The sequence below is a fragment of the Candoia aspera genome, chromosome 1 (genome assembly GCF_035149785.1).
Source record: "Candoia aspera isolate rCanAsp1 chromosome 1, rCanAsp1.hap2, whole genome shotgun sequence".
Classification (NCBI taxonomy): domain Eukaryota; kingdom Metazoa; phylum Chordata; class Lepidosauria; order Squamata; family Boidae; genus Candoia; species Candoia aspera.
In genome coordinates this window covers 310,642,219-310,657,859 of record NC_086153.1, presented here as the reverse complement: position 1 = coordinate 310,657,859, position 15,641 = coordinate 310,642,219, and the positions used below count along the sequence as shown (strand labels likewise).

At 35.8% G+C, this 15,641-nt stretch overlaps 1 protein-coding gene across 1 annotated transcript in view; it reads left to right on the top strand.

Moving 5' to 3' along the window:
• SETD3 (SET domain containing 3, actin N3(tau)-histidine methyltransferase) overlaps window positions 1-15,641 on the top strand; it is an 81,615-nt gene that overhangs the window by 28,790 nt on the left and 37,184 nt on the right. Inside the window, exons 5-6 of the mRNA XM_063290309.1 lie at window positions 525-597; window positions 1,415-1,671. Coding sequence (XP_063146379.1) covers window positions 525-597; window positions 1,415-1,671 — 330 coding nt within the window. The remainder of the gene's footprint in view (window positions 1-524; window positions 598-1,414; window positions 1,672-15,641) is intronic.

Genomic DNA, 15,641 nt, shown 5'->3' with positions numbered 1-15,641 from the left:
GGGAGAAAGCAGATATCCATGCCTTGTGCCTTTACATATTTGAAAGTCTGCAGAGAGTGCTCCGTTGGCCATAATCTTTGCTGTTTGCCGTTGATACTTGCTTTTAAACAAAGCTTTGAACTCTTCTCTGGGATTCATTTTATTCAGTACAGCCAGCAAAACTGGCTGCTGCAAGTTATCAAAGGCATTTTCTGCATTCAGAAAAAATAGTGCAGCTTTCTTCCCTTTTTTGTTGAAAATTTTTACAAAAATTTGAGTCTGACATAGTGTTCCTTTGTTCCTTTGGCATGGAATGGCCCACATAGAGAGAAATGTACATGCAATCCAAGTCTTGTGCCCAGGCAAATAGCAATTATATGACTACTTTGTGGCTAAGAACTTAACCATTAGGAAGCCTAATAGAGAAGAGGTGCAACTCATTTAACACTGTGTAAGTCTGCTAAGAAAACAGCTGGATTGCTACCTAAAAATGTTATGTTTATTGGATGTATATAATATTGTGAACTATTTTGTGGCTTTTATAGGCAGAAGAACTTTTTCTCTGGGTTCCCAGAAAATTGTTGATGACCGTAGAGTCAGCTAAAAATTCAGTCCTGGGTAAGAGGAGTTTTTGAGAGTATTAACAAATAAGTCTGAGGCATACTTATAGGATGTTTTCCATGGTATAATGCTGTAAGTTGTCAAGTAGAATTAATAGAATTAACTATTTGTTTAACAGTAGTGATAATTAAATGCCTGTCTTTGAGTAGTGATGTAAAGAAAACTTGGAGAGAAACTAGGAATAGGCTTTTGGTTGGAAAATTCCCAAGTTTGGTAAGTGCTCAAGGGTATTAATCCTAAATGTATGCCTGAGCCACATAACTACAATTTATTGGGTGGATCTCAGAAAAAAAAGTAGAATCAACAAAAAAATGCATGAGTGAACATAATCCCACAAGCCTAAATTGGGTCAGTGGGTTTAAAGTTATGCTATGTTAGAAGACTTGGGAATAATAAAGAACCTTAAATATAGATACTTCTTTGCAAAAGTTACTCCCTACTATTTTGATTATAGAAAGAACTTTCCTCCTTAATATCTAATATGATGATCTATATTTAAATCACTTTCTGGTGTATTGGAAGTTGTAAAATAAATTTAGTATTTATTCTAAATTTTGATAGTATGTTTGAGAGCTCATCAGATCAGAAAGGCAGCATATGAATCAAGTAAATAGGTAAACATTACTGAAATTCTTAAAGCACATTTTGTAAAATTTAGGCAGTGATTTTTAAGATCTTGTTTAAAAATTAGGATGCCTATAACAGGAGATAAAACATAAACTCATTCAGGTATAAAATAGATATTAAGTTTTTTCCCATAATGATTTTAGAGGGACTAAGATTTCCTTACGGGGTTCTTTCTTTCCTTTTTAAGGATCTCTATATTCTCAAGATCGAATTCTCCAAGCTATGGGCAACATCACATTAGCATTTCATCTTCTTTGTGAACGATGCAACCCTAGTTCATTCTGGCTGCCTTACATCCAGACTCTCCCAAATGAATATAACACTGCTCTTTACTTTGAAGAAGATGAAGTTCAGTATCTTCAGTCAACTCAGGCCATACATGATGTTTTTAGCCAGTATAAAAATACTGCCCGACAGTATGCCTATTTCTACAAAGTTGTACAGGTAAGAGGCCTAAAACAGAAGTTGCAGAATATATGAATTGTATTAAAGAAAAATGCATTAAAAGGTTCCATTTTGTGTTACTTTTGAATAATGCAGAAAGATTTTTGCATTGTTATAGTGCTTGTTTTCTTAATAGATTCTTACATTGTAGCAAAATTCTGTTGTGGATGGGGTAGGAGGCTTATACTCTGAAAAGAATTTTAGTAGTGCAGTGCATCTCTGTATATATTACTGTTCTTTTGGTGTTCATTTCTGAGGTTTGAATCTTTTTTTTTAATGTTGAATAGGATGGTTTGCATCGTTCCAACAGCATCTCTGCTACAGTACTTTCTTTTGTCTTCTGCTTTTTCCATACCTGAGTTTTCTCTGCATATAGAGACAGATACATTAAGAAACATTGCTAGGGTGAGGCATAGGGTTGTACAAACATTTCAGACTCAGAACCTTTCTAGCTTGAAATTTTGAATTTGAAATAGTTGCTCTGAGTTCCAGATAGGCTGTTCTGACCTTTCCACAAGTGTTTTGAGCTTGAGCCACTATGATTGGGCTTGAAACAGCAATTTCAGAACATTTTCAAGATGGTGCAAATATTTCACATTCAAAGATGTTCTGCATATATGTAGTATGCTAAATCTGGTCCCTTGTTTAGAGAGGCCACATGCTAAAAATTGATACTACCCACTTTGCTACTGGAGGCTTTAAGGGTATACAAGCTCATACCTGTCATATAAACCCTGTTTAACACAAACAAATTGCACCTAGACACCATGTCTTTGCTAGAAAATAAGAGGAGTCAAAGGGCTTAAAAAAGACATGTGACTATATGGTGGTATGCAGCATGATGTGGTGTGGTTGTTAGAAGAATTGCTGTTCATATAAGAAAAATTGCTGTCCATTGGGAGGAGAAAAGCACTGTGCATCACAAAAAGTGCAGAGCTCAAAGATCCAAGACTTCCAGAAATTCAGTGTTCAGCAAATAGGTGGCTATGATCTGAATATCCTAGAGAAAGAGAAGGAGACCTTTGATCTTAAGTTCCCAGAAGAGAGAAAGAGACAAGTAAACCTGTGGACAACAGAGGAGAAGAATTGGCAAGTCTGTCCCTATCTCCCCTAGCTGGTTTGGAATTTGGGGTGGGGGGGAAATAGCCCAAACACTGTCTAATTACCTGGTTATTAAGAGAACTTTCTCATGCAAAGCAGGAGGGAATAATTGTAACCAAAAGCAACACCTTGTTAAAGGTTATTTAGCATAGGTAGAGGAGAAAATGAAGTAAGAGGTTATAAATTATCAGAGAGAGCTGTGGAACTGGTGGAAGAGATAGAAACATTGCATTTAAGAAAGGTAGCTTTATTAAAAGAGCCAGTTTGGTGCAGTGGTTAAAGGCACTGGGCTAGAAGCTGGGAAACTGAGTTCTAGTCCTGCCTTAGGCATAAAACGAGCTGGGTGATTTTGGGCCACTTTCTCTGCCAGGAAAAAGGCAATGGCAAATCATTTCCAAAAAATTGTTGCCAAGTTAATTGCTTGGATTTATCCATGTAGTCACCAGGAATTAAGACTGACTCAAAGGCACAAGAGAGAGAGAGAGAAAGAAATATTCTTTAAAGCAACAGAAGAGGTACTTAGGAAAAGAAGGATTTTTGAAATGTAGACTCACTACAACATTGATGCACATAATAAGCCTTATTTTGTAAACAAACCAGTTTTGTGAATAAAAACTATTATTTCAGAATGTGTAGATTGCCTGGGATCTTGGGAGCTGGATGTTGTAGAAATATGTGAAATAAATATATGATAAGTACATTATGATTTATTCTTCCATCATTTTTGTGCATGGATGAGATAGGTATAGTGAACCATTGTTATGGTTCTTTGTACATGTGGCCTTTCTGTTAGCTCCATGGGTAAAATATGAACCAAGCACCTCATATAGAATTAAGTGTTTCTGGAAATAAAATTGAACCCTATGTACTTGATTCATCTACAGATTGAGTAAATACAAAGCTTTTTGAGTGGAGCAGGTTTACGGGTGAGGCAGAACACTAGGAGGAGAATACATTTTTATTGATAGATTGGTATCTTGGATCATAGCATCATGTCCTCTTAATTCATAGTACAATTTTCTTCTAACTGCTTCTGCCTTCTAGCCATTTTGTTCCCCATGCTGTACTTAGCTTTTTCACAACTGTAATGTAGATGTCCCTGAGTTTCCAAGGCTTTATATTTCTAAGACAAGAAAATATTCTTCATGCATAGCATAGTGACAGAACATCTTATCAGATTTCTTTTTGTGACTCCTAAAACATCAAACAAAATCTTCTTAGATAACTATTCAGTGTGCATTAAGCCTTTATTGCAAAGAAGCTTTCCTATATAGAAATGGGTACATCATACAGCAAAATCTTTCAACACTGCTGTTTAATGGAATAAAATCTCTGTTGAAACATATTCTACTTCCTGCATGTCTTTACTGAATTGTAATGTCAATTTACAATAATTTTGAACATTTTTTAATATTTTAAAATGAAAGTTTTATACCTAGTGTTAGTATTATCATAAAAACATTTTGAAAACTAGGTTAGACAAATTAGTCCCAGATTGCTTTTAAAGCTATGTGAGTTTTTGTTCCCAGAGAATATGAAAAAAACAACAGTACACATTTTCATAGTATAGTATTAATAAATACCTCTTGAGCCCCATTTCTCATTTTAACTTCTGTTTTTATGTTAAGTCAGTCTTTAGTTTATTTGCTTCAAGCATCTAGGTTGCTCTAAAGCTGTAGTACTAGGTGGCATTTTTTTAGTTGGGTGGTTCGAAACATGCCTGGACAAATTGTAAGATTGTGATAGAACGATGAAGGCTGAAAGCTTCACGTTTTCTCCCTTTAGAACAGAAGGTGCTATATTAATGAGATGCCAATGTCATAGATAAGCTCCAGCATTTAAAAAAAAGAAAACTGGCAACACAAGGCTTCTAATGTTGTTTTAAATGATGGTTTAAAAAAAAATTATGCCTGCCATATGCTACCCTAGTGCAAAGTTAATAAAGTGTGCCACCAAGTGACATGATATCCAGATTATATCTTATGTGTAATACTGACATTTGAAAGTAGACAAGTGTGATCATCAGCATGCCAACATTCCAAAGTGAGAGATGCATTTTGAAGGGACAATAGGGTGTCTGTATTCTTTCAGAAGAACTTTTAAAAATGCATGTTCTTCTTAAAAATTTGTTGTTTTAAGTCAGTAGTAGAGTTGTATATCACAAACTGTAAGCTTTAGCTCAAACTATTGTTATATTACTGTTTTGTGAGCTCTTTGTCACTATACCATAAAATTGACTTAACAACATGACTGGGTTGGATTCAATTACATATCATTCCCTCTAATATTGGTTCATTGGAGAATGTAGTAAAAACTGAGAAAATAGCTGGTTCTGGGAAGGTTACTTGCAGAAGTAAATATTTAAAAGCAACTTAAAACACAATCTGAAATTATTACCATGGAATGTTAATTACTAGATGAAAAGGGAAAACTGATATACTGTATGTACATTGTTGTGCGTAAGTAGCATGACTTTCTAGAAGGGAAAGTATAGTTAACTACAGCCCAGACACTTTTAGTAGCCAATAGACTGAGCTACAAATCAAAAAGCCCTGCTGATTTTTGTCTCCGCTGTACATTCATGGGATAGTATCAGGTGAGTCTTTCTCAGCTCCTCCCACCTTTCACTATGAGAGAGAATAATGCCAGCACTTTATAAAATCGTTTGGAATATAACTGAATAACGCATATGCATTTGAGAGCACTATATAATGTTGACTGTTGTTTTAATAATAGTATTGTACCTGAGTGGAAGCTGAAATGGTCTAAAAGGATAGCAAGGTGTATACAGTACATCTTTTTGATCTATTTTTTTTTAAGATACATATAATCCAGATTTGCCCCATGCTGGTTTTATAATTTAGTTGAATTTAAAATCTGGTTCCTGTAGTCTAATCCTCTACATCACATTACTCTGCTTGGTGGTTTATAGGCATTAAAATAGATATTCTAAGTCATGTATACATTCACATGTTTGCTTGGTAACCAGTAATGTGTCTTCATGGAAGCAGTAGGAGTAAATTTTCAAGATGTCATTTCTAAGCACTTTTTGACTGCAATTATTCTGAGTGTACTTGAAAACTGAGGGGTGCTATTTCTTCTATATCTCTTGTTACCTGTATATTACTTTTGCTTGGCAACGTAAAGCAGGTGCAAGTTTGTGTATTCAAAAAATAGCCCTTGCTATTAGCAAAGACCCAGATGTGTAATGTAATTCTTAAAATAGACATAAGGCAATTGGCAAGATCTCTTAAGCTTGAACTTCAAGAGCAGGAAAAATAGTTATTAGGCTTAAGTTTAAAACTTAGCTTCTGGAGGACTCTTCAGTTTATTCCAATTTTTATTTTTTATTTTATTTTATTTATTTTCTATCCCACCTTTATTATTTTTATAAATAACTCAAGGTAGCGAACATACCTAATACTCCTCCTTCCTCCTGTTTTCCTCACAACAACAACCCTGTGAGGTGAGTTGGGCTGAGAGAGAGTGACTGGCCCAAGGTCACCCAGCTGACTTTCATGCCTCAGGCGGGACTAGAACTCTCAGTCTCCTGGTTTCTAGCCTTAACCACTAGACCAAACTGGCTTTATGTGTTTATAATTCCTTCCTCTATTTTTTAAATGCATGCATGTTGCTACCATTAGCCTTTTACGAGGACAAACTATATACTGTACAGCAAAGTGCACAGAACATGAATGTTTATTGCATAATGCTCAGCTCTTTGAACACTGAAATGTGGTAAAATAAGCACAAGAGGGAGCCATACGGTTTATAGACATGTAGAGTGAAGATTCTTTGCTCTTTGCAAAGATTTTGGTTTGTCTTTAAAAGGCAGCAGTTGCCTGTTTTAATTTTTTCTCCACATGGACATATTTGTAGCTTTATGGGAAGAAGAAAAGTCCTGCCTTTTATTATCATACAATTGTGCACTTTAGTATATAAAAGCAGAGCTACAGTCTCCCGGCTGTACCTATTCTCTGCCAGATTGGAAAGGGAATGAAAGAAAATACTGAATAATAGAAACTCTTATTTCATATTCTTAATGACATAACATTACCAGATGTATTGTTTTCTAATCTAAGGATAACATCCTAGAAAATGAACATTATGTAGTAAATTAAAATAAATGTTGCTTGAATTGCTGTGGGGGAGGGCAAGAGGAGTAGCAAGAATGTCAAGATGAAGAAAAGCTAGAGGAACATTACAATCATCAATATATAAATAGTAAGAGAATGAAAACTTTTTGAAGTGTCAGACTGAAGAAAGGAATGAAAAGATAATGAGAATAGTTCAACAAAAGTGCAAACATGAGAGAAGGTAGAACTAAATATACCTAGATTATAAATCTATATAAAAATACAATAATAGGAACAATGGTGGAAAGGTGGAGTGGTGACAGAGAAGGGAATGTGAGGAACAGCTGAAAGGTCTTGACATATTTATCCTGAAGAAGAGAAGATTAATACAAATACCTAAAAGTGTGTCATCGCGAAGATTCTGGAGAGGCAGAGCTGTTTTATATTCTAGAGGGCAGGTCTAGAACTGAATGGGTAGAAATCTCAGAGAAGGGGATTTAGTTTAAATATGGGAAAAAGCTTCCTAATGGTTATAGCTATTCAGTGATGAAAACAGACTACTTCAGAAAGTGGTTGACTTTTCTTCTGTTGAGTAGCATAAGCATAGATCAGAAAACATTGGATCAGTCCCCCAGTAGGTATCAGGCTGGTGCTGTCCTTGAGTGCATCCCCACATTGAAGATGAAGCTGTTCTGGAGAGTGCTTTAACTCAGGGTTCCTCAACCTTGGCAACTCTAAGCAAAGCTGGCTGAGGAATTCTGGGAGTTGAAGTCCGCACAGCTTAGAGTTGCCAAGGTTGAGGAACCCTGCTTTAACTTGTTGAGGGCTGTCTTTTGTTTTATTCTTGTTTCACTGTTAGGAAGTTTTGTTTTATGTTTTTTAAACTTACCATGGATGCTTTAAATTTATTTTCTACTATGAAAGTGCCAGGATCAACACTCAATCAAATTGATTGTTGCAGGGTACAAATGTCATTGGCACACTTACCAAGAGTCTTGGGCAGCTTGTTATTTTAAGCACAAAGTTTAAACAACTGAAAAGTTAGATCAGTGAGTTCAGCTGAAATCTCTAGTTCTCTTCATTTTCTCTCTGCTATTTTTATTGCAGATAAAATGCCAGGAGATCCCACATTTGTTTGACAGTGAATTTTCTCAATGCCAAAAACGTTGAATCTATTTTGCTAAGTCTTTTATCAGGTTCTGTATTTTCATAGTGCACCCCCAGCCTCATCTTTTTCATTTCTGTTTCTCTTAAGTCCCTCTTCTGTATCAGTAGGAAAGTTCATTGGCTGAATAAGAACTTTCCATTTCGAAAATCATAAAACTTGTCAGTTGGGAAACCATTATTTTCTGTATTTTGGACCCTATTTGCCAACATAACTACTTTTAATTTATTTTTGCTGCTCTTAATGACTTACAATTCCATTAAAATCGTCTCCCCAAATACTTTGACTGAAAATTCTATGCTTCAAAGCCATATATGCCAATATTAGATGAAATTGTTTTTGCACATTTTTAAACCACACCAGGGAGAAATATTATGTTGACTACAAAACACTAACGTCTGTTGAGTCTCTTCTTTAGAAGATGAGGTTTTTAATCCCTCTCCTGACCACAGATTCAGATGAGCTTTCATTTTTGCATCTAAGTCAGAACAACAGTATATATTTCTCAGATCAAGTTGCATTTCCAGAGAGCAACTCTGTCCACTGAGATGTTATCTGTATTTCAAGATTCCGTGCCTCAATAGTTAATCATACTATTCCACAGATATACAGAATGTATTGTTGGGATTTAATAATTTTCTCCTTGATGCAACTGCAGTTATGAACGCTCAATAAAATAAAACACAGTAGAAATCCGATAAATATGGAGTGAAATAGTCAAAGGAGATGTATATTTTGAGCTTTATTAAACTGCTTAAGGGAATTATCTTTTTAGAAATGAGTAATTTAACTAAATTAGAAATGAGTTGTCTTCTACACTTTTGGCCTAAATAATCTATCTTGATGTGGAACATGCTTGCCATAATAAAAGTTTAAGTACAAATTTCACTTGTGAAACACTTTCCTTACCTGGAGCACTGTCATACTGTTTTGTGCTAACAATGGTAAACTTAAACAATTTAAAAGTTCTAGCTTACCATTGAGAGTTCAAACATGGCTGTTGTGACAAAAAGCATATAAACTGATGAGCAGCATTCTCTGATCAGATAATTTCAATTGCTTTTAAAATATGCTTCAGTGAAAAGCTCACTGCACATGCTAATAGGAAGACCAGAGGAATGAATCAAAGCAGTGCTGTTGATGGTGTCTAGTATCTCCTGTCCATTTGGGGAAATTATGAATGATGCTGTACTGAAGCAAACTGCAGATCTTTTGAAGGGACATAAAGTAGTGGTGGAATAGTTTAATTATCTTGATATCTATTGGGGGATAAGCTCTCACAAGCACTGTCCTTTCAGGAAATTCCTGACATCTTGCTGAAATTTTTGTTCTTCAAAGAATGGACAGATATAAAACAGAATCAGCTATCCTTGATTTTATGTCAACCAATAAGAAACATTTGATGAAGTAAAGTAACAGTAACATTGTTTGGCGCATGTGACACCTCTGCTCTGCAAGCTGCATTGCCAGTATGCTTCCAGGTTCAATTCAAGGTACTGGTAGTTCCATTTAAAGCCCTTTCATGGCATGGGGCTAGGTTACTTAAAGGACGTCTTTCCCTCATTGTCTCTTCCTGCCTGTTGAATCCTGCAGGAGAGGCATGCTCTGGGTCCCATCTGTTAGAGAGTGTCATCTGGTGGGACCCTAGAAGACAGCCTTTTCTGTCATGGCAACCAAAATTAATTAAATCAAAATAAGACAACTAATAGGAATGTGGAAAATCAGTCAAAATGCCAGAATAAATGCAAGAATTTATGGTAAAGTTGGTGCCTAACATAATGCCTTGGGAAAAATGTTTCAAAATCGGAGTGTTCCATTTAATAAAACCTTTCTCTTTGTTGACACATGAATGTTTAAGGTACTTGGACAACATCCCACTGCTCCCTACCCTACTATGTTAAATGCAGGGGATATCTCAATTTTTGAGATCGTCACATTGGCTTGAAATCACTTTTAGAAAATGTGCAGAAATTCTACTTCAGAAAGTATAGAGAGTGAAAGGGTTAAAGGAAACTTAGTTTGACCCATCCATCCAGGTAATGGGTGGATATTGCCTAACTTAGAGCGAGGTACTATGCCAAGACAGTGAGTTGGTCTCTAGTGTTTACTGAATGCTCTAGAAGAAAGAATCCTGCCAGACTGAAAGAGCGTGAGAAACCAACACAGATAAACTCAAAACTCAAGGCGGGTCTGCTCTGAGTTTCTTTGAAGGAAAGTTCAAAGCCTCTAAACTACGCATGTGTTCCCCCCACCCCCCCGGATAGGGGCCCCCTCCTGCTCACCATCAGTACTCAAGACAGGAGATAACTGAAGCCCAAGAAAATAAAACACAGGGAAGCCAATCAAGATTTTTGGTTTCCTTGTTAGATGAGTTTTTAAAAGAGTGAAGGACAGTCTTTGTCCTTTGGAGGTTGTGTTTTCTCTTCTGATGTTTGCCGAAAATAAGATTAAAAGGCACCATGAAAACTTGTGTCCTAGAAGTTGGGGCATTCAGCATCTTTCTTAAGATTTTGGATGGAATGGAAGTTCTGGATAGCATCTGTTTGGGGGACTGTCAAGGGGGAAAGATACAGGAAATTCTGTAGTCTTCTCCCCTGATGGAGGGCAGAGAGCTGAAGCTGAGCAGGCACATTCCCAATTTGCTGCTTAGTTCTCAATTTAACTAAGGACTGAGCTGATAGGTCATTCTGTAGGAGTAGGTGAAACCTCCTCAGTTTGCAGAGAGCCTTAGAAGGCACCCTACTGGCAACACAAGGCTACTGAGAAGGAAAATGGGGAAATGGTACAGTTGGGTACCATCAGACCATCACAGAGTCCCTGGGCTTCCTGAGTAGTCCTGGTTGACAAGTCAGGAGGGGTGGGAGTTCATTTCTGTGTGGATTACAGAGAGGTGAACAAGAAGACTTTTCCAGATAGATACCTCAGTGGCCAAAGTGGGTGGATTGCTGGAGCGATTGGGAGGAGCTCAGTTCATCATCATGCTGGACTTTACTAAAGGGTAATGCCAGGTACCCACAAATGTTTTGCTTTAATTACAGTACTCATGAAGATCTATAGAGTTTAAAGTTTTAACTTTTCAGCTGCAGAATTTCCTGGCCCCTTTCATAGGCTGGTCAAGAGGCATGGGAGTACTTGTGGTTGCTTGATGACGTAGCTATCTTTTCTGATATGTAGAAAGAGCCTAGGGAACATCTCAAGGAAGTAGTGCAGTGCATTAGAGAGGATGGATTGATGCCACTCCTTCAAGGAATGTAAGGTCACAAAACAGGAACAGCAGAGATTCCAGGAATGCTCCATATTGTTGTATGGTGAAATAACAGAATCTTGAAAAGTTGCTGGAATTTCTCTCTGCCCTATCTTATACTAAACAGTGAAGGCAGGTTTATTTTGATTGTTTTTCTCATTCTTTTCCCTTTCTCAGGATTGAGTAATTGCTTTTGAAACACTCATCTTAACGGTTCACTCATTTCTTCCTCGTTTCCAAGGCCAGGTTTACAGTTGATTGAAGACAAGGAGTACCAGCCTTGCCTTGATCAGGTGATATATTTAGTTCATAAAGTGAGAAAAGTTACCATTTCTCCCTTGGCAACAAAGGTGAAAGTTATTATACAGTGATTGTTCCCCAAGACAAAAGAGACAGGTATATATATTTTTTCTTGGATGCAGAGTAGACTATCATAAATTTATGCTTCAGTACGAATTGTCTCCATACTTAAAAGGAACACCAGGAAATACAAACACACTAGCAGACACCATATCCCGAGAGGTAGTGAATTTGGACAGCAAGCTAGAATCAGTGAAGCTAGTGGCAGAATAGATTCTATTTTATTTCATGCATTGTGATCTGGGCTGAATTAACTTGTTCTGGTGGTGTGTCCTCCCTAAGTAAGCTGAGGAAGCAGTTAGCCTCTTCAGAAAGCAGTTGTTCAAACCCCCTTCCCTTTTCTTTTCAGCTTTTTTCTAGGTCTTTGACTTTGTTATATGTAATAAATATGTAAATTCTAAATGAACTAGTGGTATTCATTCTAAGAAAGGAATCTAGTCTTTAGTACATGTTTTTCTGACAATCAGGCTCCTGAAGGAAGGGATTACCACTTGCCTTCTTCTTAGTAAATCAATGACAGAAAGGATTTCTCTGGATTTAAGTGATTGGTGGCAGTGTACCTATTGTTGGCTCTCCTCCAGGAGTTATGGGGAAGGTAGAAAAGGGCTGTGGAAAGATTTGGAGACATCTCACAGGAAGCAGCAGGGCCAAGCCAGCAGTCCTCGTGTGCCTACTTACACCCAGTTCACTATCCCGTAGTATCTAGTATCTAGTTTGGTGATTAATGAGATGGGAGTAGAAGAGAAGCTGGAAAATATATCTCATTAGAATAAAGGGGAGATACTGTGAGACATAAAATCATTCATAATTAAAAGTAAAAAAAAGCCTGTAACTCTCAGAGGCATGAAATCTAAAAAGATAGAATCCTAAACATGTCTGATTATTTGAAAAAGGATAGGAAAGAATATTAATTATTTTCACTCTACCAGGTAAAATAAAGCTTCTGTCTGGCAGTTAACCTTAGCTCAGTAAATTTCATGGGTGTAGATCAGTATAATGTATATAGAATTTAGTAATGCAAAGATGCTAAGTCTCAATTCTGCAATGCCATTACCTATGACAAAAATATTGTAGTTTTTTTATTTCCCATAGTATTTTGTTGCTGTTTGTTAGTTTGTTTTCTACTCCCATTTCCCCCCCTTTCCCAGAGATATAGTGGTAAAATATAGTAAACACTCCTCTATTCTGCATTGGTCAGAGCACTGCTAGAATATTGAGTTTAGTTCTGAGTTCTACATTTTAGAAACTGATAAATTGGAGTGTGTTCAGAGGAGAACAACCAAGATGATAAGGGGTCTGGAAGAAAAAAATGTATGAGGAATGGTAGGAAGCACTGTATTTACTCATGCTGTAGGGGGAAAAAAACTGCAGGTAGATATAATAGCTGTCTTCAAGCACGTGAAGGGCTATTATATAGAAACTGGGGAAGAATTATTCAGAGTTGTTCCGAAAGAGAAGAAACAATAGTTTTAAATTACAAGGAAATAGATTTTCATGGACATGAGGAAGAATTTTCTAATGGTAAGACTATTCAACAAGTTGTCTCAGGAGTTAGTGGACTTTCCTTTGCAGGAAATACATGTTTATCTTTTGGAATGCGTAATAGTGGATTCTTGCATTGAGCAGGGAATTTGATCTCCAAAGTCCCTTCTAAACCTTTCCTTGTATTTTTCTCTGGTTTCGCCTTGCTGTTTGTGTGTGTGTTTACACGTATGTTTCACACACACAACATGAACACTGTTGTGGTTGTGGTGGAGGTATTGGTTGTAAGATCAAATTCCTATTAATAGCAGGAAAGTTGGGTTTTGCTGTTTAATTATAATCTGAATATAATGTTAAGCATATAGGTGAGCCTGTTTTCCAGGTGACTAACAAAAATGGAATATACATTTTGAAACTTACTTTTAAGACCACAATCCTATGCATATAAACTGAGAATAAACTTTTTTGAACTCTGGAATTTATTTCTGAATAAATGCATATGTATTGCATGTCAGGTTGCCTTGGTTCACCATTTTTATTATCATATGAGATTTTAATAGCTTGTCTCCAAACCAGTTTTATTTACAAATATCCATTTAAATAAATAGTCTTATTGCTACTCTATAACATTGTAGTGTGCGCTTAACTAACCATTTGCCATAGTATTCTCATTTGTACTTTTTAAAAAAATGCAGTATAACTTTATCATATATTTAGAGTTGTCTGAAAGAAAGTGAACATAATATTTATTAAGCTGAGTATACAAACTTAAGAGATCTGATTTTTGCCATTTATCAACAGGTTGCTTCATTTGAATAAGTGCCTATCTCCTTTTGATCAACCTGAAAAATTTGCATGCTATGCAGCAGCCATATTCTATACTTTATTAAATATCTGTCAATTATAAATATCAAGGTTTTACATTAATGTCAAGATAGTACATCAAAAATTCATGGAATATGTGACTTTTTCCAAGGGTATTTAATACTTAATGCATTTGTGTCATTTTTCTTTCTAGATATATTGACAGGTTTTATTAAGAGTTTGTTAGGGAGATTTCATTTTTACAGAGGGACTGTGAAGTGAAACTGCATGTTAAATCAATTTTTTAATCAGAGTATTTTTCTCTTGGTCATTTCAGCTAAGATATACTAACACATATTAAATGTACTGCATTCTCAAAAATACAGAATGAATTTATTTCTAACATTATTTTAAATGCATATGTTTTGCTGTGAGACAATATAACTTTGTATTAGGAATATTTCCTATTAAGGAGAAAAATTGATTTCTAGAAATGTGCAAGTACCTCTTTGGAGATTCCCCTGAAAAGTGCAGAAGGCTTTAAAAACTATTGTATAAAGCTATGGAACTTTATTTCCTCTATACATAATATTCAATATACTATTTAATAATTAAATATCAATTGCCTTAAAATCTAATATTGGACATTTACATTTTTGTTGCTACTGTTGTAGAACCTACAGTGTAAGTTGACAAATATAAATGTAAATCTTATAAATCATAGTTTACATTTCCCATATATTTACTGGAATGAAAATAGTCTTACAGAGACATATCTTCACCTGAAAAAATAATAGCAAAAGTATATTCAAAATGGGCTTTGCATTCTGATCTGGATGGTCACTCTTGTTTTCCATTTACAGTGGAACTAAGTATTTAATTAAATATGAGAACATCTTTGATGTTAATAGCTGGATTTCATTATTTCCAGGAATGGAGATGATTGTCTGGCTTCTTCCTCCTGGCAAGCTGTAAGAAAAGTCTTGATGCAATCTCTAGATGATAGGATTGAATTTTTCATATCTACAAATGTGGCTTGACTGCCAGTGCTCTCCCTGGATAGCATCCTTTAACTGTTCAAAGACAGTTACATCATTGGTAATTAGCTGTAGTATACATCTTTGCACTACTGTGGCACCAGTAAAATATTGGGAGCTGTATTACCCCATTCACTATTCTTCATGCTCACCACTCCCCTAACCATACTAATAGTTGAGATGAGCAGTTGCAGACTATTCCAGTACTTCATTTAGGACAGTAACTTGGTACAGCTATATTTTGAACACCAGCCACATTTCTCCGACTTGTCCTTTTTGGATTTTGAGTAACTTATCTGATAAAAAGTTCTTGGAAACTCCAAAGCTTTTATTAAGAAAGATACTCTGTTCAGTGTGAATTTTAGGTTTTTTCCTCCTATGGATGGTGTTCTAACATTAATTAAGATCTGTTCCCTCTTTTATATTATATAGTTTGATTTGGGGAATTATCAACACTATAATAAAGAAGAAAATACTGAGCAAATGTAGTGAATGTAATTTGAATTTGATACCTTGATTACATTTATCAAGGTGAACGTGTGAACATGGCATATTTCAGTGTCTGATATATCTTGGATTCAGAATACTTTAGGAAATGGGCACGTGAACAGAAAGATCTTTATTTTCATTTCTAGAACATTAATGGAGGCTTTGCTCCATGTCCCTTGTTCTGTTCTTGAACATCTGCTGGTGTTAGTGCC